Genomic DNA, 25,693 nt, shown 5'->3' with positions numbered 1-25,693 from the left:
AGGTTTGGCTTGGGATCTTGTTGAATATGTGGGGGCAAAAGTCAGGGGCCATAACCCAGCCTTGCAGCTTTCTGGAGGACTGTAAGTAGCCTTCTGTTGACCTAATAAGAAGAGGTGGAATTAATTTCTCAATCCTTTTTATGAAGAATAAGAATGAGAATAGAAGACGAGAGGAATAGAATAGAATAGAGCAGAACAGAATAGAATAGAATTCTTTATTGGCCAAGTGTGATTGGACACACAAGGAATTTGTCTTTGGTGCATATGCTCTCAGTGTACATAAAAGAAAAGATTTATTTGTCAAGAATCATGAGGTACAACACTTAATGATTGTCATATGGGTCAAATAAGCAATGTGGAAACAATCAATGTTAATTAAAATCTTAAGGATACAAGCAACAAGTTACAGTCATACAGTCCTAAGTGGGAGGAAAAGGATGATAGGAATGATGAGAAAAAACTAGTAGTAATAGTAGTGCAGACTTAGTAAATGGCTTGACAGTGTTGAGAGAATTATTTGTTTAGCAGAGTGATGGCGTTCGGGGGAAAAACTGTTCTTGTGTATAGTTATTCTGGTGTGCAGTGCTCTGTAGTAACCTACATAGGGCAGGGGTCAGCAACCTGCAGTTCTAGAGCCGCATGTGGCTCTTTCATCCTGCTGCGGCTTCCTGTCGGCGGTCCAGCTCCACAATTGAGAGGCGGTCCAGCTCCACAATTGGTTAGGACAGGTAGAGGAAAAAGGATGCAGCACTAAGAGGAGACTTCTTTTCTTTGTCTTCATTGTATACTGTAGGTACTTCCATCAAATCATAACTCTGATTTATTTTTAAAAAATAAGTCCAGAAATATAACTGGGTCATTACAAGAAGTTTTTTTTTAATCTTACAAAGATTGAAAAAGGTTTTTTTTTTAATTGCTTGCATTCTGTAAAAAAAATACAAACAGGAACTAGCAAATGAGTAGTTTGATTCATTATGAAATTAGCACTTAATAAGTTTTCTACTAGTGCTCATTGAAGAGAGAAGAATATCACTCAATAGTGAATTTATTTCAGCATATTGGTCTAATTGAGCATTTTTTAAAAAGTCACAATTGATTTTGCTTTATGTTCCTGCAACAACTTTATTCCAGCTTTTCCAGGAGCCAGAATTTGAAACTGATTTTCTTGTGCCCGAAAGTTAAGGTTTGACCTACTGTGTCCTAAGAACTCATGAACAAGTGCCAGACCATTCTGTTGTTTTACTGGATAAAACCAATAGCTAAATAACAGAGTCAGGGAATGCACGGTCCATAAATATGCAATTGTATGGTTGCTTAAACTTGCTTCTGAAGCCACTGGTGATGAGCATTGGCTGACAGACTATTGGACCATATAACATCTGGGTCTGATGTGGTACAATAGCTCCTTATTTTTCCAATCCAAGTGTCTGTGGTTGTTTCGCTGGTTAGTTTTGTTGGCTCAGTTCCATAGAGCTCCTGAGCAGCAGTTTGAGCTGTTTCTGTCATGCTAATGAGACTTCTCAGCAAACTGGTGGAAATTATTTCTATTTCTATTTCTTCTTCCTCTTCTTCTTCTTCTTCTTCTTCTCCTTCTCCTCCTCCTCTTCTCCTCCTCCTCCTCTTCCTCCTCTTCCTCTTCGTCTTCTTCTTTTCCTCCTCCTCCTCCTCCTCTTCTTCTTCTTCCTCTTCTTCTTCTTCTTCCTCCTCTTCTTCTCCTTCTTCTCCTCCTCCTCCTCCTCCCCCTCTTCCTCTTCTTCTTCTTCTTCTTCTTCTTCCTCTTCCTCTTCCTCTTCCTCTTCCTCTTCCTCTTCTTCTTTCTTCCTCTTCCCAGCTAGCTCATGGGTCTCCAATCTTACCAACTTTACGAATTCTGGACTTCAAGTCCCAGAATTCTGGGAGTTGAAATCCAAAAGTCTTAAACTTACCAAGGTTGGAGACCCCTGAGCTACATAACCCTGTTGAAAAAAAAACTTTAAGTAAGTGTTAAAAGGTTTTTTCAGTGCTAATAACCAGCTAATAAATCTTGCAACTAATGTTTTAATGTTTCTTATTTTGATTTTTTTTTAAATTGTAGAGAAATGCAGTGTCTGATGCTCCTCATCTCCCCCATTTGTGGTCTGTCTCCTTAGGTCCTGTCCAAGCCCATCTTCTTTAGGCAGAACTCAGAACGCAGAAGTTTCAAACTATTAGACATACGGAAACCGAATCGGGATGGGACTTACTCTCCTTCCAAAATCAGTCCTCCTTCCACTCCTAGCAGTCCTGATGATACTTTCTTCTCTGTGGGTGATTCTCAAAATGGGAAGAAAAGAAGGAAAATTTCCAAGGTATTTTTTTTCCTTTAAAAGGTTTTATTTGCCGACTTAGAAAGGACTGTGAAAGATTAGAAGCTGGGTTCAGAAATTGTTATTTTAAGTCTTGTCTAGGGAATTAAGTATTAATTTCACGTTTGCGGTCCTGAAAATTCTCTGAATCTTGAGAGGTGAGCCCTTTTAAAATGAAGTATGTACATTATTTTATTTATTTATTTATTTTATTATTTATTTATTATTTAGATTTGTATGCCGCCCCTCTCCGCAGACTCGGGGCGGCTCACAGCAGAATACAGTACAACAATTCATGACAAATCTAAATTGTAATTTAAAATATTTTTAAAAACCCATTTACTAAGCAAACATACATACAAACATACCATGCATAAATTGTATATGCCCGGGGGAGATGTCTCAGTTCCCCCATGCCTGACGACAAAGGTGGGTTTTAAGGAGCTTACGAAAGGCAAGGAGAGTAGGTGCAGTTCTAATCTCTGGGGGGAGTTGGTTCCAGAGAGTCGGGGCCGCCACAGAGAAGGCTCTTCCCCTGGGGCCCGCCAACCGACATTGTTTGGTTGACGGGACCCGGAGAAGGCCTACTCTGTGGGACCTAATCGGTCGCTGGGATTCGTGTGGCAGAAGGCGGTCCCTGAGGTAATCTGGTCCAGTGCCATGAAGGGCTTTAAAGGTCATAACCAACACTTTGAATTGTGACCGGAAATTGATCGGCAACCAATGCAGACTGCGGAGTGTTGGTGAAACATGGGCATACCTAGGTAAGCCCATGACTGCTCTCGCAGCTGCATTCTGCACGATCTGAAGTTTCCGAACACTTTTCAAAGGTAGCCCCATGTAGAGAGCAATTATCCTCCAAAATTGAGCTATGTAGATAGTAAAGGATTAAAATGAATAAAACATTAACATTAATTCACCAACATCTGAAGATTATAGGGCAGTGATGGTGAGCCTTTTTGGTCCGCATGCCTCATTGAAGCCTGTGACAGTGAAAAAATTGGCCAAATGAGGAAACCGGAAGTTCAGAAAAACGGACTTCCTGTTTATCTGTTGTGCTGTTTTTTGCACCCTGGAGCTTTAAGAAGCTTCCCTGAAGCCTCTGGAGTGCAAAAAACAGCACAATGGGCAAACCGGAAGTCCATTTTTCCGAACTTCTGGTTTGTCCATTGGATGTTTTTTTCCACTCTGGGGCTTTAAGGAAGCTTCCCTGAAGCCTCTGGAGGGCGAAATGGCCTTCCCCAAGGCTGAAAATCAGCTGGCTAGCACGGGCATGTGTGCTGGAGCTGAGATAGAGCAACGCCTCTCATGCCCTCCGATATGGCTCCATGTGGCACCTTGTCATATAATCCTTGAAGCAATTGTCAATTGATCAGGGGAAGTGCTTCCAAATGACTTTGCTTTCCAGATTGCCTATGCAAATGCATAGAATTGTATCTTTTTAACTAATATATTTTAATATGTATTTTTGATGTATTTTTTTTCCTGTGGTTTTTTTTCTATTACTTCTTTTTTTTCTTTTTCTTTTTTTCCCCTTCCCTTTTTCTGTATAATATTTGTAAATAAAACTTTTTCAAAAAAAAAAATACAATGGTACCTCTACTTACAAACTTAATTCGTTCCGTGATCAGGTTCTTAAATAGAAAAGTTTGTAAGAAGAAGCAATTTTTCCCATAGGAATCAATGTAAAAGCAAATAATACGTGCAATTGGGGAAATCATAGGGAGGGTGGAGGCCCTGTTTCCTCCCAGGAAATTCCTAGAGAGACACCACGGAGACTTCTCCCCACCTTTTCCAGCCCTGTTTCCTCCCATTAGATTCCTAGAGAGGCTTCTCCCTGCCTTCTTCGGTTACAGTTTCGGAGGCTCGGGCTTGTAAGTAGAAAATGGTTCTTGAGAAGAGGCAAAAGAATCTTGAACACCCAGTTCTTATCTAGAAAAGTTCGTAAGTAGAGGCGTTCTTAGGTAGAGGTACCATTGTATTGAGATTCCTCAACTTACAGCAGTTTGTTTAGTAACCATTTGAAGTTACAACAGCACTGGAAAAAAAATGACATGACTGTTTTTCACACTTATGACCGTGTGGTCATGGGATCAAAATTCAGATGCTTGGCAACTGACTCAGATTTATGACAGTTGCACTGTCTCAGGGTCAGGTGATCCTCTTTTGTGACCTTCTGACAAACAAAGTCAATGGGAAAGCCAGATTCACTTAATAACCAAGTTACTAACTTATGGTTCACTTAACGACTACGGGGAAAAAAGCTCGTAAAATGGGGTAAAATTCACTTAACAAATGTTTCACTTAGCAACTGAAATTTTGGGCTCAATTGTGGTGTTAAGTTGAATTGGCTGCCGATCAGTTTCCGGTCACAATTCAAAGTGTTGGTTATGACCTTTAAAGCCCTGCATGGCATTGAACCAGAGTACCTCCGGAACCACCTGCTACCGCATGAATCCCAGCGGCCGATAAGGTCCCACAGAGTTGGCCTTCTCCGGGTCCCGTCGACCAAACAATGTTGTTTGGCGGGCCCCAGGGGAAGAGCCTTCTCTGTGGCAGCCCTGGCCCTCTGGAATCAACTCCCCCCGGAGATTAGAACTGCCCCCACACTCCTTGCCTTTCATAAAATACTCAAGACCCATCTATACCGCTAGACATGGGGGAGTTGAGACACCTTTCCCCCAGGCTTTTTTATATTTATGTTTGGGTATGTATATGTTGTTTGCTTTTTTAAATATGATAGGGTTTTATGTGCTTTTTAATATTAGATTTGTTTTCGATGGAATATTGTGAGCCGCCCCGAGTCTTCGGAGAGGGGCGGCGTACAAATCTAATAAATTGAATTGAATTGAATTGAATTGAAGACTAGCTGTACTCTAACAAATTAGGGAGGCATGTGTCTAAGGTTATTAATATTATTCTGAATATTATCTAAACATTTCAGACAACAAAAATGTTTAATCCCTTGTCACCTTGGCGACAAAGCTTGTCTATCAACATCAACTTCCTTAGTCTCTAGTTACATATGTTGAAAACTACCTGTAAATTGCCTTGGTGGACAAAATGATATGGACATCATTAAAAAAAACAACTGGATTTGTGGAAAAAAGAAAGCACTTACTTTTTCTTTTTAACATTAAGCAGCTGGTGTTAAAAATCAATGCCATTTATGAGGCTCGAAGAGGGAAGAAGCGAGTCAAGAGACTGTCACAATCTACAGAATCAAGCTCAGGGAGAGGTAAGGAAAATCTGTTGTTGGACCACTGGTTTTGCGGGCAGTTTGACCTGGACTTGACCTTTGGGCCTATTCAGTATTGTCCAATATTGTTGTGGTTAGCTCTGGCCCAGCTCCTGCCCCAAGGACTGTGGATGTGGGGGAGACATCCACATGCTGCAGGCCTGTTTTGCTCCCGGTGGAATCTGCTGATGAAGGCTCCTCAGACCAAGAAGACATGAGTGACAGGGAGGAGGAGAGTGTGGCAGACAGCTCAGAAGGAGATCAATTATCTAGCTCCTCCTTGGATTCAGAACAAGAGTTAATGATACAGCCACGCATGCGGAGAGCGATGCATGGGCAGCAACAACTGAGAGATTATTATCAAAGAAAATGAGGCCACCTGTGGTTGGGTGGGGCTGAGGTAATTAGTGAGGCTGCTATAAGTAGCAGCCTGTGGGTTTGGCCATTGTGGAGGATTATCTGATCCTTGTGTTTCGTGATTGCTTTACTGACTTTGACTTTTTGTGTGCTGATTTTTCCCCGCTTTGAAACTAAACCAGAGCAAAGTGTGTTTCACTTTGTGAAAGAAGGACTGTGAATTGCCTCACAGCTGCAAGCTAAGTATCACAGAACTGATAAGGGACTTGTACAAATTACCAGTTTGGTTGGAGACGAGTGCTCTTTGCTATACCCAAAGAGGGCTTAGTTTAAGGGAATTTTCATTATAAAGAACATTGTTTTGAATTTTCAAACGTGTGTGTGTCTGAAATTTGTACCTGTGAATTTTTGGGAGGAGTCTACCTGACAGCAAGACAGAACAGATATTAAAGGGATTTCTTTAATAACAGCCAATTATGAAGGACATGATGCTACTGCTTCAATTGCCTCTTTTCTATATTGAGCCGTGGTGGTGCAGTGGTTAGAGTGCAGTCCTGCAGGCTACTTCTGCTAATTGCCGACTGCCAGGTGTTTGGCAGATCAAATCTCACCAGGGTCAAAGTTGACTCAGCCTTCCATCTGTCTGAAGTCTGTAAAACGAGGACCCAGGTTTTTGGGGGCAATACATTGACTCTGTAAACTGCTTAGAAAGGGCTGTAAAGCACTATAAAGTTGTATAATGTGGTATAAATCCAAATAAATAAATACAGTGGTACCTCTACTTACGAACTTAATTCATTCCATGACCAGGTTCTTAAGTAGAAAAGTTCGTAAGTAGAGGCGTTCTTAGGTAGAGGTACCACTGTATAAGTCTAAGTGCTATTACTGTTTAGTACTACAGTGGAACCTCGACATACGAGCAGCTCTACTTACAAGCTACTCGAGATAAGAGCTGGGAGGGGAGCGACATTTTTGTTCGCCTCCCGAGCTCACATTCGGGATACGAGCGCCAAGGAGCTGTCTCCTGAAGCCGAACGCTAACTTCCGCGTTCGGCTTCAGGAGACAGCTCCTTGGCGCTCGTATCCCGCGTGTTTTAAAAGGTTGCAGCCGGCCTGGGGGGCTCGGGGGGGTGCTGGCAAGCCCCCCAGGCCGGCTGCAACCTTTTAAAACACGCGCGCAGCTTCGCAGCTGTCTCCTGAAGCCGGAACGCTAACTTCTGCGTTCGGCTTCAGGAGACAGCTGCAAAGCGGCGCGCGTGTTTTAAAACGTGGCAGCCGGCCTGGGGGGCTCGGGGGGAAGCCCCCTAGCCCCCCAGGCCGGCTGCCACGTTTTAAAACACGCGCGCCGCTTCGCAGCTGTCTCTGAACGCTAACTTCCGCATTCGGCGGCAGCGTTTTTTTTTGTTGTTGCACGGATTAATTGACTTTACATTGTTTCCTATGGGAAACAATGTTTCGTCATACGAGCGTTCCGACTTACGAGCCTCCTTCCGGAACCAATTAGTTTCGTAAGTCGGGGTTCTACTGTACTTGCCCTATATCCTAGTACTGTTACAGGGTACATTTGAGTTGTCAGAACTTTGGACTTAACTATTCTACTTGGTCTTTTACAATCATTCGTTAACCAAAGCAAAGTGCATTGCTTTTTGGCTGTTCCCTGATCATCTTTCAATTAGGAACTGAGCTCATTGCCCTTTTATACAAGATTCCTCTCTCCATTTTCCAATCTTTCTTCATTTTAGCAACCCAATTTTGATGATGTTTGAGGTTGCTCCCAGTAAACAAAAATCTGAATGATTTACTGCAATTTTCTAGAAATTTCTTTATAATTCCTGACTTATCTTCTAGCCACCCCAACTAGACATATTTTGGGAGTATGAGAGTTTTGTGAGAACTGATTCCATGATCCATTCTAGGTTTTGCTTGCTATTCAGAAAACAATAATTATTTTTTTAGAAACGTGATGTTTACTGTTCTTTTCTTTTTCCTTCTAGTTACAGATGAAAATAGTGAATCAGACAGTGATACAGAAGAAAAACAAAGAGGTATCATTTGGGAATGAACTTTAGAGAAATCCAAGAAGTTCAAGCCAATTCTTGGATTGAAAGTTGTGGGCTTTCCCCTTCTAGTTTTTTCCCCCCCTGCGCAAAATAACTGGATATGTTTGATGCCTATAGATGACTTTAATTATTGCAAAAGTGAATTATTGATTATTTGCCTGTTATGATGGCTACATGAACATTCATATCCCTAAAAAAAGTCCATTATCTGACATACAGCCCAATCTTTAAAATGTGTATTTAGAAGTCAATATTTAATGAGTTTTATATCCCAATGCAGCTTTTCCAGATCTGGAGCCTTTCAGGTGGTGTCAGAACACAAGTCCTACAATTCCCAGTCAGTTTAGCCAGTGGCCATGGTAGCTAGGAATCCTGGAATTTGTAGTCCAAAAATAAGTTCCAACTTGAGGAAAATATTCATATAAATGTATTTAGGGCTATAGATGTTATGGGTAAAAATAATTATGTGTTAAAGTGTTTCAGTTGTGTGGATGAACTGCAATTGCAATCAGTTTGGTGAAGTTTGATATCCTTATATTTAATAATTGATATATGCACTTGGGGAAAAGGAATCCTCAATCTAAGTATTGCATTGGCAGTTCTGTGTTAGCAAAAACTTCAGAAGAGAAGGATTTAGAGGTAGTGATTTCTGACAGTCTCAAAATGGGTGAGCAGTGTGGTCGGGCAGTAGGAAAAGCAAGTAGGATGCTTGGCTGCATAGCTAGAGGTATAACAAGCAGGAAGAGGGAGATTATGATCCCGCTATATAGAGCGCTGGTGAGACCCCATTTGGAATCCTGTGTTCAGTTCTGGAGACCTCACCTACAAAAAGATATTGACAAAATTGAACGGGTCCAAAGACAGGGTACAAGAATGGTGGAAGGTCTTAAGCATAAAATATATCAGGAAAGACTTAATGAACTCAATCTGTATAGTCTGGAGGACAGAAGGAAAAGAGGGGACATGATCAAAACATTTAAATATGTTAAAGGGTTAAATAAGGTCCAGGAGGGAAGTGTTTTTAATAGGAAACAGAACACAAGAACAAGGGGACACAATCTGAAGTTAGTTGGGCGAAAGATCAAAAGCAACGTGAGAAAATATTATTTCACTGAAAGAGTAGTAGATCCTTGGAACAAACTTCCAGCAGACGTGGTTGGTAAATCCACAGTAACTGAATTTAAACATCCCTGGGATAAACATATATCCATTGTAAGATAAAATACAGGAAATAGTATAAGGGCAGACTAGATGGACCATGAGGTCTTTTTCTGCCGTCAGTCTTCTATGTTTCTATGTTTCTATGTTTCTATGCTACCACTCTACAACTCTATAATTTATTTTCCAGAGTGTGCTGTTTATACTAAAGGTTGCTCAAGTCTGTCCGTTTCAAGAGTGATCCAGCATATTTCCAACTCTTGGGCTATGTGGTCTCCCATTTTCTGTAAAAAAAATTGTCATATTCACCAACTAACAGCACTACATTTTAAACTTGATTCTCTCTGTATAATGTTTCAAAATATTTTGATATCCTGGTTACAAAACAACTTTCCAGAATATTTAGGTTGACCTTCCTGAACTTTGGTGCCCTTCAGTTGGGTGGACTTCGTCCTTCATATTGACGTTCACACATCTGGAGGATGACCAGGTTAAGAAAGGCTGGCTGAATTCATGGTGAATTTGTAGTTTGACGAAAAACAGAACGTCTAATTGCTGTGGGAACCGCACCCAAAACAGTTGTGTTGATTTTGTTGGCTTACCTTTTCCGTAGCTCACAGTCAACGCCTTGTTCATGTAAAATCTCGCCTGAAGCAAGCCCCCAAGTATCACACCTTGGAGAGAGACCTGATCGAGTATCAAGAGAGGCAGCTCTTTGAATATTTTGTTGTTGTGTCATTACACAAGAAGCAAGCTTGCGCACCATACGTCCCTGAAGTTACCCAGCAGTTTCCATTAAAGGTAGGACATATGATGAAGATAGCCTGTTCAGAGAGAAGCAAAAGAAGGATTGTAGAACAGAGGTCTTCAAACTTGGCATCTTTAAGACTTGTGGACCTCAACTCCCAGAATTCTCCAACCAGCTGGCTGGAGAATTCTGGGAGTTGAAGTCCACAAGTCTTAAAGTTGCCAAGTTTGAAGACCTCTGTTCTAGAAGTTGAAACTACGCACATCTTGGAGATGCCAGATTAAGGAAGTTGACCCAATTGGTGGGCAGCCAAAGGTCCACAACATTTTTAGGGAGAGTGATAGTCACAAAAGACAGGGCAGTGAAGCAAGTGAATGGGCTAGCTAGAACTTTCTAGTGTATCCCTGTGTTCTAAGGTGAAGTTTGTTGCTGTCTCTTGAAACAATGCAGAGTCTATTTCTGGATTTCAATTACAGGTTTTGCATCCCTTTCCAGAGGCTGATGTAAATCTGTGCTGCTGATTTAAGCAGTTATGCTCATAACAAACACCGGGAGCCTATGATTTCACATTGCTCACTCCCTGCCAGATCTGAGGCAGTTTGCTTTGTCTGTTGATAATTCCCTAACAGAATGAAATTCTAAAAAATAAGGACATCAGCATTGGTGTAGTCCAGTGATGGTGAACCTATGGCACAGGTGCCACAGGTGGCACGCAGTGCCATATCTGCTGGCACATGAGCCATTGGCTAGCTCAGTTCCAACCTGCATGCATGTGCCGGCCAGCTGATTTTTTGGCTTGCCCAGAGGCTGATTTTTGGCTTCCAGAGAGCCTCCAGGGGGATGGGGGAGGGCATTTTCACTCTCCCGAGGCTCCAGGGAAGCCTTTGGAGCCTGGGGAGGATGAAACAAGCCTGCTGGGGCCACCAAAAATTGGGAAACAGGCTGTTTTCAGCCTCCAGAGTGCCTCCGCAGGTGGGAGAAGCTGTTTTTGCCCTCCCCGGACATTGAATTATGGGTGTGGGCACTCATGCATGTGTGATAGTGCGCATGCAAGCTGTTTCGGCACCCGAGGGGAAAAAAAGTTTGCCATCACTGGTTTAGTCAGTAGTTAAAAGATAGAAGAAATCTGCAAGATAAGGGAATTCTCAAGATTTGGCTGTAATGGGAGGAAAGGGGGAGGGAGGCTGATTGGCTGAGTGACATTTGTTAAGACAAAGATGAGCTGAGCTAGGCAAACAGCTATGTTAACGGATGTCTATTCTCTATCATCACTTCTCTATTTATTTAGGAAGCAAGGTAGATGGAGAGAGGAGGAGGGGGATTCATGCTTCTACCTAAATAATTAAAAATGTTCTCCTCCTTCTTTTTTTCTGCTAGCTTGAACGCTCCTTCAAATTCATGAGGGAGGCGGAGGACCAGCTGAAGGCCATTCCACAGTTTTGCTTCCCTGATGCGAAAGACTGGGCTCCTGTTTCTCAGTTTAGCAGGCACGTTCCTTTCTCCTCTCCTTGCCAGCTTCTAAACTGCCATTGCAGATAATGCTAGATTTATTGGTACAGTGGTACCTCTACTTACGAACTTAATTTGTTCTGTGAGCCGGTTCTTAAATAGAAAAGTTTGTAAGTAGAGGCATTCGTAGGTAGGAGTACCACTGTACTCTAGGAGATTCCTAGAGAGGCCTCACGGAGGCTTCTCCCTGCCTTTCCAGCCCTGTTTCCTCCCAGGAGATTCCTAGAGAGGCCCCACAGAGGCTTCTCCCCACCTTTTCCAGCCGTGTTTCCTCCCAGGAGATTCCTAGAGAGGCCCCACAGAGGCTTCTCCCCGCCTTTTCCAGCCCTGTTCCAGGAGATTCCTAGAGAGGCCCCACAGAGGCTTCTCCCCACCTTTTCCAGCCCTGTTTCCTCCCAGGAGATTCCTAGAGAGGCCCCAGGGAGGCTTCTCCCTGCCTTTTCCAGCCCTGTTTCCTCCCAGGAGATTCCTAGAGAGGCCCCATGGAGGCTTCTCCCTGCCTTTTCCGGTTACAGTTTTGGAGGCTCGGGTTTGTAAGTGAAAAATGGCACAAAAAAATCTTGAACACCATGTTCTTATCTAGAAATGTTCGTAAGTAGAGGCATTTGTAGGTAGGAGTACCACTGTACCCAATCGTTTTTAATGATAACAGTCGAAATGAGTTTTGACTTCAGTGTGAACAACTGAAAAACAAACACAAAACTAGTGGCCGGAAATATTTAGGGAATCAGTGCATTTATTCAGCCATCCAATCCATTCTTGTTTTGTCTTTAACTGAAGCAAGGTGTAACATGAAAGCTACAGAATTAGTCACAATGTTAGCAGTGTTTTTAAAGTAGTCCTTATGTATAATCTGGAGAACAAAGAACTACAATGTTAAATAGGTATAACTGCACACATCTATCTAAACATTGCCAAGTAAAATTGCATGGACTTGTCCATCTAAGTGCCAGTAGGGAAAGGCAATTAGTAGGGATGCACTGTAGAATTAGTATTCCTCTATTAGAAAACTATCTTGAGTTACTGCAGGGGAAAAAAGCAGAATGTAATTACAATAGAGAAATAAATTTATTTATTTATTTATTGTATTTATATGCCGCTCACTCTAAAAGGACTCTGAGCGGCTAGATAATATAATCTAACATCTAAATAATAGATGTTGAAAGAATCCCTAAAACAAAAATAATTATTTTGACCCAAAACATGTAATTATCTTGATCCCATTTAGAAGAATGGAGTGGAATAGAGCATAGAAAATAGGACAGGACAGAATAGAATAGAAAATGGAATGGAATAGAATAGAATAGAATAGAATAGAATAGGACCCTGGAGGTCTTCTAGTCCAGGCCTCTGTTCAAACAGGAGACACTATACCTGCGATGTCGAAATTATGGCATGTGTACCACAGGCAGCACGGGGAACCATATCTGCCAGCACGCAAACTCCAGCTGATTTTTGACTCGTGCAGAGAATCTGTGAGGCCATTTGGAGCCTCCAGAGAATCTCCTAGGTGTGAGGGAGGCCATTTTTGTCCTGCTCAGGCTCCAAGGAAGCCTCTGGCGCCTGGGGAGGGTGAAAAACGGGTCTACCAGGTTCACTGAAAGTTGGGAAATAGGGGAGCACAGGGCATCATGTACCGGGATGGGGCAGTTTGGGAGGGTCATGCATACATTTTTATTATTATTATTATTTATTAGATTTGTATGCCACCCCTCTCCGTAGACTCGGGGCGGCTCACAACAACAATAACACAATATATAACAAATCTAATAATTAAAAGTCACTAAAAAACCCTTCTTAAAAAGAAAACAAACACACAAACATATCATGCATAAACTGTATAGGCCCGGGGGAGATGTCTCAGTTCCCCCATGCCTGGCGGCAGAGGTGGGTTTTAAGAAGTTTACGAAAGACAATGAGGGTGGGGGCAATTCTAATCTCCGGGGGGAGCTGGTTCCAGAGGGTTGGGGCCGCCACAGAGAAGGCTCTTTCCCTGGGTCCCGCCAGATGACATTGTTTAGTCGACGGGACCCGGAGAAGGCCAACTGTGTGGGACCTAACCGGTCGCTGGGATTCGTGCGGCAGAAGGCGGTCTCGGAGATACATGTCGGAGTTGAGGAATGGGGGCATCGAATTAAGGGTGTGTTCATGCGCACACATGCAATAGCGCATGGATGGAGCTTTTGGCACCCAAGGAAAAAAAGGTTTGCACTATATAATTTCAGACAAGTGACTGTTCGGAAGGCAAGCTGTTCCACTGGTTAATTGTCCTCACTGTTAGGAGGTTTCTCCTAAATTACATATTGTTTCTCCCCTGGATTAGTTTCCATCCATGGTTTCTTGTCCTGCCCTCTGGTGCTTTGTAGAATAATTTGACCTCCTCTTCTTTATTGCATGAATGAATGACATTTTTTCCCTTTGTCTTAAACATACAAGATCTTAATTAGGATCATAGTTCCCTCTAAGCTGAGCAGTGAGCAATCGCTCATTTAAAAATCATCATCAACTCAGAGTTTTCCAAACCTGCCCAGAAGCCGAGAGGGAAAGAGTGAGAGGGAAGGAGAGAGAGAGGAAGAGAGAGAAACAGATAGAAAAAAGAGAGGAAGGAGAAGAGAAAGAAAAAGAATGGGAGTAAGGAAGAGAGAAAGAAAATCAAAATCTAGTTTGAAACTAGCTCAGCTATTTAAGTGGCATTTTGATATTGATAGAGTTGCCCTATTATGAGCTCACTGTTATAGACACACAGCACAGTATTTTATTTTGAAATTTTATGAGGCCGCTCAGACACTATATTTTTCCGCCGCTCCCCCCCAAAAAAATTAGAGGGAACACTGATTAGGATGATAGCAAATATATAATGCAAGTTCCTTGTGAAGTGTAGGGGCAGCACAGAAATTTATATCGTTCTATTTAGGCTTGTAAAAAGAAAAAGATGTATATATATACTTTTCAAATACATAAGTTCTATACTGTACACACATTTTCTAGAACTGAAGATAACCTTGTCACTGAAGAAAATTTCTTTAAAACTTTCTCTTTTTCAGTGAGACATTTTCATTTGTCTTGACTAGTGAAGATGGCAGCCGAAGATTTGGGTACTGCAGAAGAATACTGGTAACTATCTAGTTTCGCCTTCAGAAATTGAGTAGGATGGTCTCGCAGGCCTCCTTTGCAGAGAGGGAAGAAAAGGTTTTGACCCACCCTTTGTGGCTATTATTGCTGAATCATAATTCTGTTTTTGCAGCCAAATCCAAGCTTTCTTCTCTGTCTCATCGATGTTATGGAATATCTGAAATCATGTAGCTAGAAAATTAATGGTATTTTTGTTTTTACTTTAATGGAATGCAGTACTATACTCTGTAACAGGCGGTCAGGCAGTAGGGAAAGCAAGTAGAATGCTTGGCTGCATAGCTAGTGGTATAACAAGCAGGAAGATGGAGATTGTGATCCCGCTGTATAGAGAGTTGGTGAGACCACATTTGGAATACTGTGTTCAGTTCTGGAGACCTCACCTAGAAAAAGATATTGGTAAAATTGAATGGGTCCAAAGATGGGGTACAAAATTGGTGGAATGTCTTAAGCATAAAACTTATCAGGAAAGACTTAATGAACTCAATCTGTATAGTCTGGAGGACAGAAGGGGGGACATGATTGAAACATTTAAATATGTCAAAGGGTTAAATAAAGTTCAGGAGGGAAGTGTTTTTCATAGGAAAGTGAACACAAGAACAAGGGGACACAATCTGAAGTTAGTTGGGGGAAAGATCCGAAGCAACATGAGAAAATATTATTTTACTGAAAGAGTAGTAGGTGCTTGGAACAAACTTCCAGCAGACGTGGTTGGTAAATATACAGTAACTGAATACCTGGGATAAACATATATCCATCCTAAGATAAAATACAGGAAATAGTATAAGGGCAGACTAGATGGACCATGAGGTCTTTTTCTGCCGTCAATCTTCTATCTTTCTATGTAACTTAGGCAACCTTTTGCAGTTTGCTGCTATTTAGAAAAATTAGCCGTGTATTAGGATTATGGGAAACAATCCAGCACAAAAGGCTAGCTGTAAATCAGGAAATAGGGGCCTTAGAAGTGTATAGATCAGGACTGTCAAACTCATGGCCCACAGGCCAAATGTGCCACACGCTGACCACGCTCAGTTTAGTGAAGGGGGGGAAGTTGTGAGTTTGACACCTCTGGTACAGATAGACCTGGGGGTCGGGACCCCTTTGGGGTCGAACGACTGTTTCACAGGGGTTGCCTAAGACTATGGGAAAAGACAAATTTCCCCTGGTGTTAGAAAACTTCTATTCTGGCGCCTTGGAACATATTTTTACAATCCGACCAATCAGGTGTTTAGAGTGGGGGTTTTCCTCTGAACTTCCTGCCAATCAGCTTGAAGCTCTGTTGGGAGAATTGGCGCTAGACTTATGGTTGGGGGTCACCACAACATGAGGAACTGTATTAAAGGGTCACGGCATTAGAAAGGTTGAGAACCACTGAGTATTACAAGCATTCGTTTAGTGACAGTTCAAAGTTACAACAGCACTCAGAAATGGTTTTTCATACTTATGAGTGTTGCAGCGTCATATGATCAAAATTTGGTTGCTTGGCAATTGGCTTGTATTTATGACAGTTGTACTATGGAGGAGGTTTATATCACCATTTCTAGCATTTCCAGCTGGCTTCTGATAATCAAAGTCAGTGGGGGAAGCCAAATTAGCTTACCGTATTTTTCAGAGTATAAGACACACCTTAGTTTTGGGGGGAGGAAAATAGGGGGGGAAATCTACCTACAAGGTAGGCTAGCATCCTTAGTCTGGTCAGCTTCAGCACATTATTTTATATTAATATATTATATTAATATATTATATTATTTTATCCCCTGGTTAGGGCTGAAAAAAACTTTTTCGGAGTGAGTAGTAATGAAAACAAGCCTGCAAAAACGTAGCATTGGAAAAAAAAAACTTCTTTGGAGGGAGGAGGAATGAAAAAATCCTGCAAGCCAGGAAGATCATTAGCATCTCTAGCACATCATTAGGGCTGGGGAAAAAAGCTTTGAAAAAGCTACATTTGGAGTATAAGAGGCACCCAAATTTTCAGGCTCTTTGGTGTGTATGTGTGTCTTTATACTCCAAGAAATATGGTAACAATTTCAGTGATTCTCTTAACCATCATAGTGTTTTTTTAAGTCATAAAATGAGGCATAACCCATTTAACAACTTAAACTTAACAATTGCACTTAGTAATGGAAATTTTGGCCTCAGTTGTAGTCCTGAATTGAGGGTTATCTCTAGTAATCAGTTGGAAGAACTGCTTTATGCATAGAAGTTTATTGTGATTTTGGTTTCTTCTTGTTCATCACTGTCTGTTTATGTATATCTGTGTTGTGTCTGTCTCTCTTGAAAGCCCAGTGGGAAAGGGAAACGTCTCCCAGAAGTTTACTGCATTGTCAGCCGCTTGGGGTGTTTCAACCTCTTCTCAAAGGTAAGGGAGAAAGACCATGCAAACCATCCCCTAAGCAAGTAGGGAGGGAGGAGGAGAGAGATCCTGCTCTGGCCAGTTCCACTCCATACTGACCATTGGGAATGCAACTCAAACCAAAGATGAACACCTGGTCCCGACTGATAATTCAGTACAGTTGTTTGCTGATGTCAAATAAGAATCTCACTCAAGTGCTTTTTTAAAAGGCCAGTTTATCTATCTATCTATCTATCTATCTATCTATCTATCTATCTATCTATCTATCTATCTATCTATCTATCTATCTTCTATACCGCCCCTCTCCGAGGACTCGGGGCAGCTCACAACATATAAAAGCAATACAACATCGCAATCCAATTACTTTAAAAGCAATTAATCTAACATCCCAATAATATTTAAATCAGACACTACCATGTACACAGTAAAGATACATTACATTTGTTTGGCCCGGGGCTAGGATCTGACGGCCCCAAGCCTGATGGCATAGATGAGTCTTTAGACTCTTGCGGAAGGTGAGGAGAGTGGAGGCAGTACGGATCTCTGGGGGGAGTTGAATCTGAAGGGCCGGGGCCGCCACAGAGAAGGCTCTTCCCCTAGGCCCCACCAAGCAACATTGTCTAGTTCAGTGATTTTCAACCTTTTTTTGAGCCGCGGCACATATTTTACATTAACAAAATCCTGGGGCACACCACCAACCAAAATGACACTCTAACACAGTACATATTATACATACACCTGTAGTTGATAATATAGCAGCTTCAACTACTCGCCGCGGCCACACAAAGACAACTACGCGGCAGCCTGAGCGGGGACCTTCCTGGGTGTGGATGAGAGGCGGCCTGCTATTGGTTCATCGCTAGTGGTCGGGATGAATCCTAGAAGGTGATTGGTCAGTAAGTGTTCCCTGTGCCTCCACTCTTCCTGTCGCTGATAGATGGAGGGATTGTGAGGGGAATGTTTATGTTTAGATGGAGGCGGCTGGCAGCGGGCAAGATAAATGGACTCTGCGGGCCATATCCGGCACGTGGGCCATAGTTTGGGGACCCATGTTTAATTTCCCCATGGCACACCTGACCATTTCTCATGGCACACAAATGTGCTGCGGCACACTGGTTGAAAAACACTGGTCTAGTTGACGGGACCTGGAGACGGCCAACTCTGTGGGACCTCATGGGATTAATGCGACAGGAGGCAGTCCTCCAGGTAATTTGGCCCGTTGTTTCTGCTTTGGAGCATGTTAAGTGCATTTTTCTTCTTTTGCCAGAGAAAGTAGATACTACAAGAGATATGTGATTAACATTTCCTTCCATTTGTTTGTTTGTTATAAAAAAAAAGAAAATAGTCACCTAGAGCAGGGGTCACTAACCGTGGCAACTTTAAGCACTGACCTAGAGATGAGAGGCAATTTGGATCAGAAAAATATCCTCAAGGACAGTGAAGGGCTCCCCGTCACTGGTGGTACCAGTGCACTCCCGGTGATTGGCGCATGTGTATGTGCATCAGTGCAAGATTCGGCTTCTGTGCATGCGCAGGAAGCGAATTGTCACACAAGGATGCACAGATGGACGAGATTTCACAGATTTTTGCCAATTTATTTGCTTCCGCGCATGCACGCACATGTGGAAGCAAAAAACACCAAAAAACACAGCAAAATTTCAAATGCATGAGCGTCCTCACATGAGATTTCGCTTCCTGAGCATGCACAGAAGTCGAATCTTGCGCCGTCGTGCACATGCCCGCGTTGGGGATGCAGAGATGTGCTTGCATCTCCATTTTTCAAACTGGGACTGCGTACTGGACCTTCCAGGCAGCAGACCACTACTGCTCTGGGAGATGGAGACCATCATCTCCTCATTTTTTTTTATATGTACAATTTTCAATTTTTAAAATGGCTCCCAGACCTGCTAGGTACTTCCCACAGATCGCTAAATAAATTTCAAACAGCAATTTTGGAATTGGAGGATACATTTTCTGGACAGAAAAGCACAGTGCTGTCTTTTCCATACCTACTACTCAACAGCTGTTCACTTAACTTGAAGAAGAAGCAGTAACACAGCAACAGCACTAGGCATCTTAATGAAAAAGAGGCCCTTCCGACCAAGTAATTGTTTAATTAAATTGGGATTCTGATGCTTGACTGTTTTGTGTGGTATCAAACAATGATATGAATGAAATAATGAAAATGAAAAGCTAGCAAGAGGAGAAAAATGAGTAGATTCTTGAAGTAAAATACACTCTGTCATCCTCCCTTTTTAAAATAGTAATAATAATAGTAATAATAATAGTAGTAGTAGTAATAATTGTTCTGCCAGGCTCTCTGGTAGGAACTTCCCGAAAATTCAAGGGTACAAATTTCAGACACACACACGTTTGAAAATTCAAAACAATGTTCTTTATCACAAAATTCAAAATAAACTAAGCACTTTTTTTGTATTGCAAAGAGCACTCGTCCCAAAACAACCGGGTAGTCTGTACAATTAACCTTAAGCAGTCATTAAGTACTTAGCTAGCAGCTGCGAAGAAACTTCACACCCCTTCTTCTTCCAACAAAGTGAGACACACACACACAGGTTGCTCTGCTTTGGTTTCAAAGGCGTGAAAAATCAACAAGCAAAGTCCAGAAAACAGCAACACAGGATTCTTGAAGAACTGCAATCAGATACTCTTCCACAAAGGCCTAACCCACACGCTGCTATTTATAGCAGCAGCCCTAATTACTGGAGCTCCACCCAAACACAGGTGGCCTCTTATCTCCTGTAATATGTCCTTACTTGGTCTCTTGTACGCGTAATTCTGCGCTTGCGTGAGTCCAACACATCTTCATCCGAATCAATGGAAGATAAGGGAGATTGACTGCCTGGGCTGTGTGCCAAGCCCCCCTCTGCCGAGTCACTCCCACCTTCTTCTTCGTCCGAGGAAACTAAACTCTGAACTGACTCTGTCGGCAATAACACAGGCCTGTGACATGCTGAAGTTTCCCCTGCATCCACCTCCACATTCCCTGGGGCAGGAGCTGGGCCAGAGCTAACCACCACAACAACAACAATAATTAATTAATTGATAATAATAATAATAATAATAATAATAATAATAATAACAACAACAACAACAACAACAACAACAACAGAGTTGGAAGGGTTCTTGGAGGTCTTCTAGTCCACCCTCCTGCTTAGGCAGGAAACCCTACACTATTTCAGACAAATGGTTATCCAACATCTTAAAAGCTTAAAAACGGTGTTAAAGTATTCACAATTTCTGGCGGCAGGCTGTTCCACTGGTTAATTGTTCTAACTGTCAGGAATTTTTTCCTTCGTTCTAAGTTACTTCTCTCCTTATTTAGTGTCCACCCATTGCTTCTTGTTCTACCCCCTGGTGCTTTGGAGAATAATTCTTTTCTTTCTCTGTTGTTCAGATCTTGGATGAGGTTGAGAAAAGACGTGGCATTTCGCCTGCCTTAGTCCAGCCACTTATGAGGAGTGTCATGGAAGCCCCCTTTCCAGCCCTGGGTCGGACTATCTCCATCAAGAACTTTTTGCCTGGTTCTGGAACAGAAGTAATGCTGGCTGGGGAATTCTGGGAGTTGAAGTCTGCTAAGAGCAAAAGCCACTGATCTAGATAGAACTGCCTTCAGAAGTAGATGAAGGAGCTAAACATGCATTCTTGCAAGTTCCCATGTACAGTGATACCTCGTCTTACAAATGCCTCGTCATACAAACTTTTCGAGATACAAACCCAGGGTTTAAGATTTTTTTGCCTCTTCTTACAAACTATTTTCACCTTACAAACCCACCGCTGCTGCTGGGAAACCCCACTTCCGGACTTCTGTTGCCAGCAAAGCACCCGTTTTTGCGCTGCTGGGATTGCCCTGAGGCTTCCCTCCATGGGAAACCCCACCTCTGGACTTCCGTGTTTTTGTGATGCTGCAGGGGAATCCCAGCAGCGCAAAAACGGGCGCTTTGCTGGCAACGGAAGTCCAGAGATGGGGTTTCCCAGCAAGGGGACCCTCAGGGAAATCACAGCATTGCAAAACACAGAGGTCTGGAGGTGGGGTTTTGAGGACTTCGGTGTTTTTGCGATGCTGCGATTTCACTGATGCTCCCTTCACTCGGAAACTCCACCTCCCGACTTCCGTTGCCAGTGAAGCGCTCATTTTTGCGATGCTGGGACTCCCCTGCAGCATCGCAAAAACGCAGAAGTCTGGAGGTGGGGTTTCCCATGGAGGGGAGCCTCGGGAATCCCAGCAGCACAAAACCGGGCACTTTGGCTGGCAAAAGGGGTGAATTTTGGTCTTGCACGCATTAATCACTTTTCCATTGATTCCTATGGGAAACATTGTTTTGTCTCACAAACTTTTCACCTTAAGAACCTCCTCCTGGAACCAATTAAGTTTGTAAGACAAGGTATCACTGTATATGTTCCCTTTTGAGCCATTCAATGAGCTGCTTTCTGCAGATTTTTTTTTCCCAAACAGAAAAGAAAGAGACTTGCTGCATAACAAAGGGCCAATTTGAATCTTGCAAACACATTTAAATATTAAAAATAGTGATTGCACTGCCGTGTTTTTCTTTCAAGACTGATTGCACAGAAGGATGGGGGGGCGTAAGCAAGGTAAATGGGCAGGAGACCTTTATTGGAGGATGGGGAGATCACAATTAGGAATCAGCACATTTGTTTCTTCCTGGTGGAAGATTCAAACTTGCAAATACATAGAATCGGGGGGAAAGGGCTTTTGAATAAGGCAAATTTATAGAACAAATTTCCATTGGTCTAAAAAGGCTGCAGTTGGTATTCTCAGAGTTTTACTCTCCCTAATTTACACTTAACAATAAAGCTTATAGGTTGCTCAGATCAGAACTGACTTTGAGTTGATTTTACAGCTTGTAAGTCACCAAGAGTCAATTTGGAATTGGACGGCACATAAATACTACTAATAAAAATAAATAAAACCCTGTATTCTTTGTTTCAGGTTATAGAGCTGTGTCGACCACTTGATTCAAGACTTGAACACGTTGATTTTGAGTCCTTGTTCTCCTCGCTTAGCATTCGGCACTTAAGCAGAGTCTTTGCTTCTTTGCTGTTGGAGAGACGGGTAATATTTATAGCAGACAAGCTCAGGTAACCATCTGCCTCCTATTTCTCTGCCTTACCTGGCAGACCAACTATTATCCAATCTATCTGACCTTAAAGCCAATTTTCAACGGTTGCCTACATCCTAGAGTAGTGGCTGTATCTCTTTTCCTAGGTTCAAAAGGCAAAAATGTATCTCCTGCATAATTAGATTTCTGGAGCTGAGACATCTGTGATGTATATTTCTCCTTTCTTGGCTCACACTGAAGTTGGCTTCAAACGTTAATGCTTTCCATGTAAAAATTGCAGTTATCCCTAAATAATAGGAGTGTCTGGCTCATCTTGGTTGATCTCCAGCTATGGATATCGCTTTGGGACAGTGGGGAGTGGCTGCTACAGTCGGTCTAGATTCCTGGGGACAAATTTGTGCAAGATGTAATGATAGCTGGGCTGTGTGGACGAGCTTCAGAGCTGAATAACCCAGAACAGACCCATATGAATAGCAGAATGTATCAGAGGGTGGAGACAGCAGGAGCAGCTGGGCCTCTGTATTTTTTCAGTTTCATGGTTAAAAACATCTAGCTAGCAGCTAGACAGATGATCCTATATGTTGTTATAGATGATTGTTCCTGTGCCTGGATAAATAAACAAAAATACAAGTAGAAAGGTTTGTAAGAAGAAGCAACTTTTCCCATAGGAATCAATGTAAAAGCAAATAATGTTGTGATTGGGGGAACCACAGGTAGGGTGGACACCCTGTTTCCTCCTAGGAGATTCCTAGAGAGGCCCCACGGAGGCTTCTCCCTGCCTTTTCCAGTTACAGTTTCAGAGGCTCAGGTTTGTAAGTGGAAAATGGTTCTTGAGAAGATGCAAAAAAATCTTGATCACCTGGTTCTTATCTAGAAAAGTTCGTAAGTAGAGGCGTTCGTAGGTAGAGGTACCACTGTAGTACAGAAACCTGTTGATAAGCAGAATGATCATTGTCAAAGTTCTCTGTTCTAAAGCCTAATTATTGTAGTTTCCAGCCATTCAAAGGTAACCAGATTCTTGATTCTTTCCCAGTCAGTTGTGCATAATCTGCATGGCTATACAAAAAACCTGTGTATTCTCTCTCTACCTATCCTTAGTAGGCTTATGTACACTGAAAAATAGCTAAAATATGCTCACAATGAAATGAAAATATGCAAAGGTTTAGGTGGCTTTGGGGCAGGAGTGAAATTTTTGACATGTTCTGGAGAACTGGTAGAATAAATTTTGAGTAGTCTGGAGAACTGGTAGTGGAAATTTTGAGTAGTCTGGAGAATTAGTAGTGGAAATTTTGAGTAGTCTGGAGAACTGGTAGCAGAAATTTTGAGCAGTCTGGAGAACTGGTAGCAGAAATTTTGAGTAGTCTGGAGAACTGGTAGCAGAAATTTTGAGTAGTCTGGAGAACTGGTAGTGGAAATTTTGAGTAGTTCAGAGAATCGGCGAATGCCACCTCTGTCTGGCCCTAGAGTGGGGTGGAGAATGGAGATTTTGCAGTATCCTTCCCTTAGGAATGGGGAGAGAATGGGGATTTTGCAGTATCCTTCCCTTAGGAATGGGGAGAGAATGGGGATTTTGCAATATCCTTCCCTTAGGAATGGGGAGAGAATGGGGATTTTGCAATATCCTTCCCTTAGGAATGGGGAGAGGATGGAGATTTTGCAATATCCTTCCCTTCGGAATGGGGAGAGGTTGGAGATTTTGCAATATCCTTCCCTTAGGAATGGGGAGAGAATGGGGATTTTGCAGTATCCTTCCCTTAGGAATGGGGAGAGAATGGGGATTTTGCAGTATCCTTCCCTTAGGAATGGGGAGAGAATGGGGATTTTGCAATATCCTTCCCTTAGGAATGGGGAGAGGATGGAGATTTTGCAATATCCTTCCCTTAGGAATGGGGAGAGAATGGGGATTTTGCAGTATCCTTCCCTTAGGAATGGGGAGAGAATGGAGATTTTGCAATATCCTTCCCTTAGGAATGGGGAGAGAATGGGGATTTTGCAGTATCCTTCCCTTAGGAATGGGGAGAGAATGGGGATTTTGCAATATCCTTCCCTTAGGAATGGGGAGAGAATGGGGATTTTGCAATATCCTTCCCTTAGGAATGGGGAGAGAATGGGGATTTTGCAATATCCTTCCCTTAGGAATGGGGAGAGAATGGAGATTTTGCAATATCCTTCCCTTAGGAATGGGGAGAGAATGGGGATTTTGCAGTATCCTTCCCTTAGGAATGGGGAGAGAATGGGGATTTTGCAATATCCTTCCCTTAGGAATGGGGAGAGAATGGGGATTTTGCAATATCCTTCCCTTAGGAATGGGGAGAGAATGGGGATTTTGCAATATCCTTCCCTTAGGAATGGGGAGAGAATGGAGATTTTGCAATATCCTTCCCTTAGGAATGGGGAGAGAATGGGGATTTTGCAGTATCCTTCCCCTGGAGCGAGGTGGGAATGAAGATTTTGCAGTATCCTATGTCCCCCAAGCCACACAACACCCACCAAGCCACGCCCACAGAACCTGTAGTAAAAAAAATTGGATTTCACCACTGCTTTGGGGCTCTTAATAAGCTTAAACGGCACAGTTAAAAGGGTTAGGAAAGCTAGTAGTGTTTTGCCAAACAAAACCTGCAGTTTACAGCATACCCTAGACCTCTGCCATGTGCTTTATCCTTATTCCTTTGAGGTTTCAGGTTCTTCTGTGGGTGTCAGAAGTTGAGCAGGCAGTTTGCAGACCTTCTGATCCCCCTGCATAGATAGCCTTTGTTTTTCCGCTCACCAATTATTTGGACAAAAACTTCTTCCTCCCACACCTTGGGAAAAAGGGGGCCCAGATCTCTTTAAGATTTTCTGCAGCTGGTGCCTGGCCCTCATCCATTTAAAAAAGGATGGGGAGAGCAAGTTTTTTCCTCCCGACCAGAAAAGGCAAAATTTAACAGATGAGTAATGATGCTTATTCAGATTTCAGCAGCCTGCCTGTTTTCACAATTCCCAGTAAGTCCTGCTGCATCCACGGGACTAGGAGAAGAAATGGTGAAGCTGCCAAAAAAAGAAGAGGAAAAAATCATTCACTCATTGTGTTGCTGATTTTTTTAAAATGGACAAGAGCAGAGCAAATTGATAGAGTAGATCTGTTGCATAAAATGTGAACTGCAGTCTTAAAATTCTTTATTATAAGTCAGTTATAAGGGGACAGGCAGCCTGCTGCCTTCTCGATATTTGGGACTTCAACTCTTATCATAGCTAGTGGAAAAGTGTAAGTAATCCTCAATTTACAACAGTTCATTTAATGACTGTTCGAAGTTGCAACAGTGTTGAAAAAAGTGACTTATGACCATTTTTCAGTTTTGAATTTGAATTTATTAGATTTGTATGCCGCCCCTCTCCGAAGACTCGGGGCGGCTCACAATAGGACAGTAATATAATACAGTACAAATCTAACGTTAAAGTTTAAACTAAATTAAAATGCATGTATAAAAGAACCCATTAACTACACAGTCATACACTCTCGGTCCAGCTGATCAATATAGAGGTCAGAGAAAAGGTGGGGGGAGGTTTGACCATTGCATCTTCCCCATGATCAGCGGTGGGCTACCAGTGGAGGTAGCAAAATCGCACACGGAGCCACAGGTAAAATCTTGCCGAAACACAGGTGCAATTCAACTAGTGATGAAATATGAAATCCAGCTTAGTGATCTCATTGTCTTGTTGATGATGATGATCATCGTCA

General features: G+C 42.4%; 1 protein-coding gene across 2 annotated transcripts in view; it reads left to right on the top strand.

The window, feature by feature from the left end:
• DENND2A (DENN domain containing 2A) overlaps positions 1-25,693 on the top strand; it is a 93,883-nt gene that overhangs the window by 48,236 nt on the left and 19,954 nt on the right. Inside the window, exons 6-14 of one of the 2 annotated variants that reach the window (XM_070756337.1) lie at positions 2,130-2,327; positions 5,469-5,562; positions 7,914-7,964; positions 9,751-9,938; positions 11,263-11,372; positions 14,439-14,508; positions 16,805-16,882; positions 20,292-20,432; positions 21,846-21,994. In XM_070756337.1, coding sequence (XP_070612438.1) covers positions 2,130-2,327; positions 5,469-5,562; positions 7,914-7,964; positions 9,751-9,938; positions 11,263-11,372; positions 14,439-14,508; positions 16,805-16,882; positions 20,292-20,432; positions 21,846-21,994 — 1,079 coding nt within the window. Of the gene's footprint in view, positions 1-2,129; positions 2,328-5,465; positions 5,563-7,913; positions 7,965-9,750; positions 9,939-11,262; positions 11,373-14,438; positions 14,509-16,804; positions 16,883-20,291; positions 20,433-21,845; positions 21,995-25,693 lie in introns of both variants that reach the window. The other variant, XM_070756336.1, reaches the window with a different exon arrangement.

This window comes from Erythrolamprus reginae, chromosome 6, assembly GCF_031021105.1.
Source record: "Erythrolamprus reginae isolate rEryReg1 chromosome 6, rEryReg1.hap1, whole genome shotgun sequence".
In the NCBI taxonomy this organism is placed as follows: domain Eukaryota; kingdom Metazoa; phylum Chordata; class Lepidosauria; order Squamata; family Dipsadidae; genus Erythrolamprus; species Erythrolamprus reginae.
This window is presented reverse-complemented; position numbering and strand designations above follow the sequence as displayed.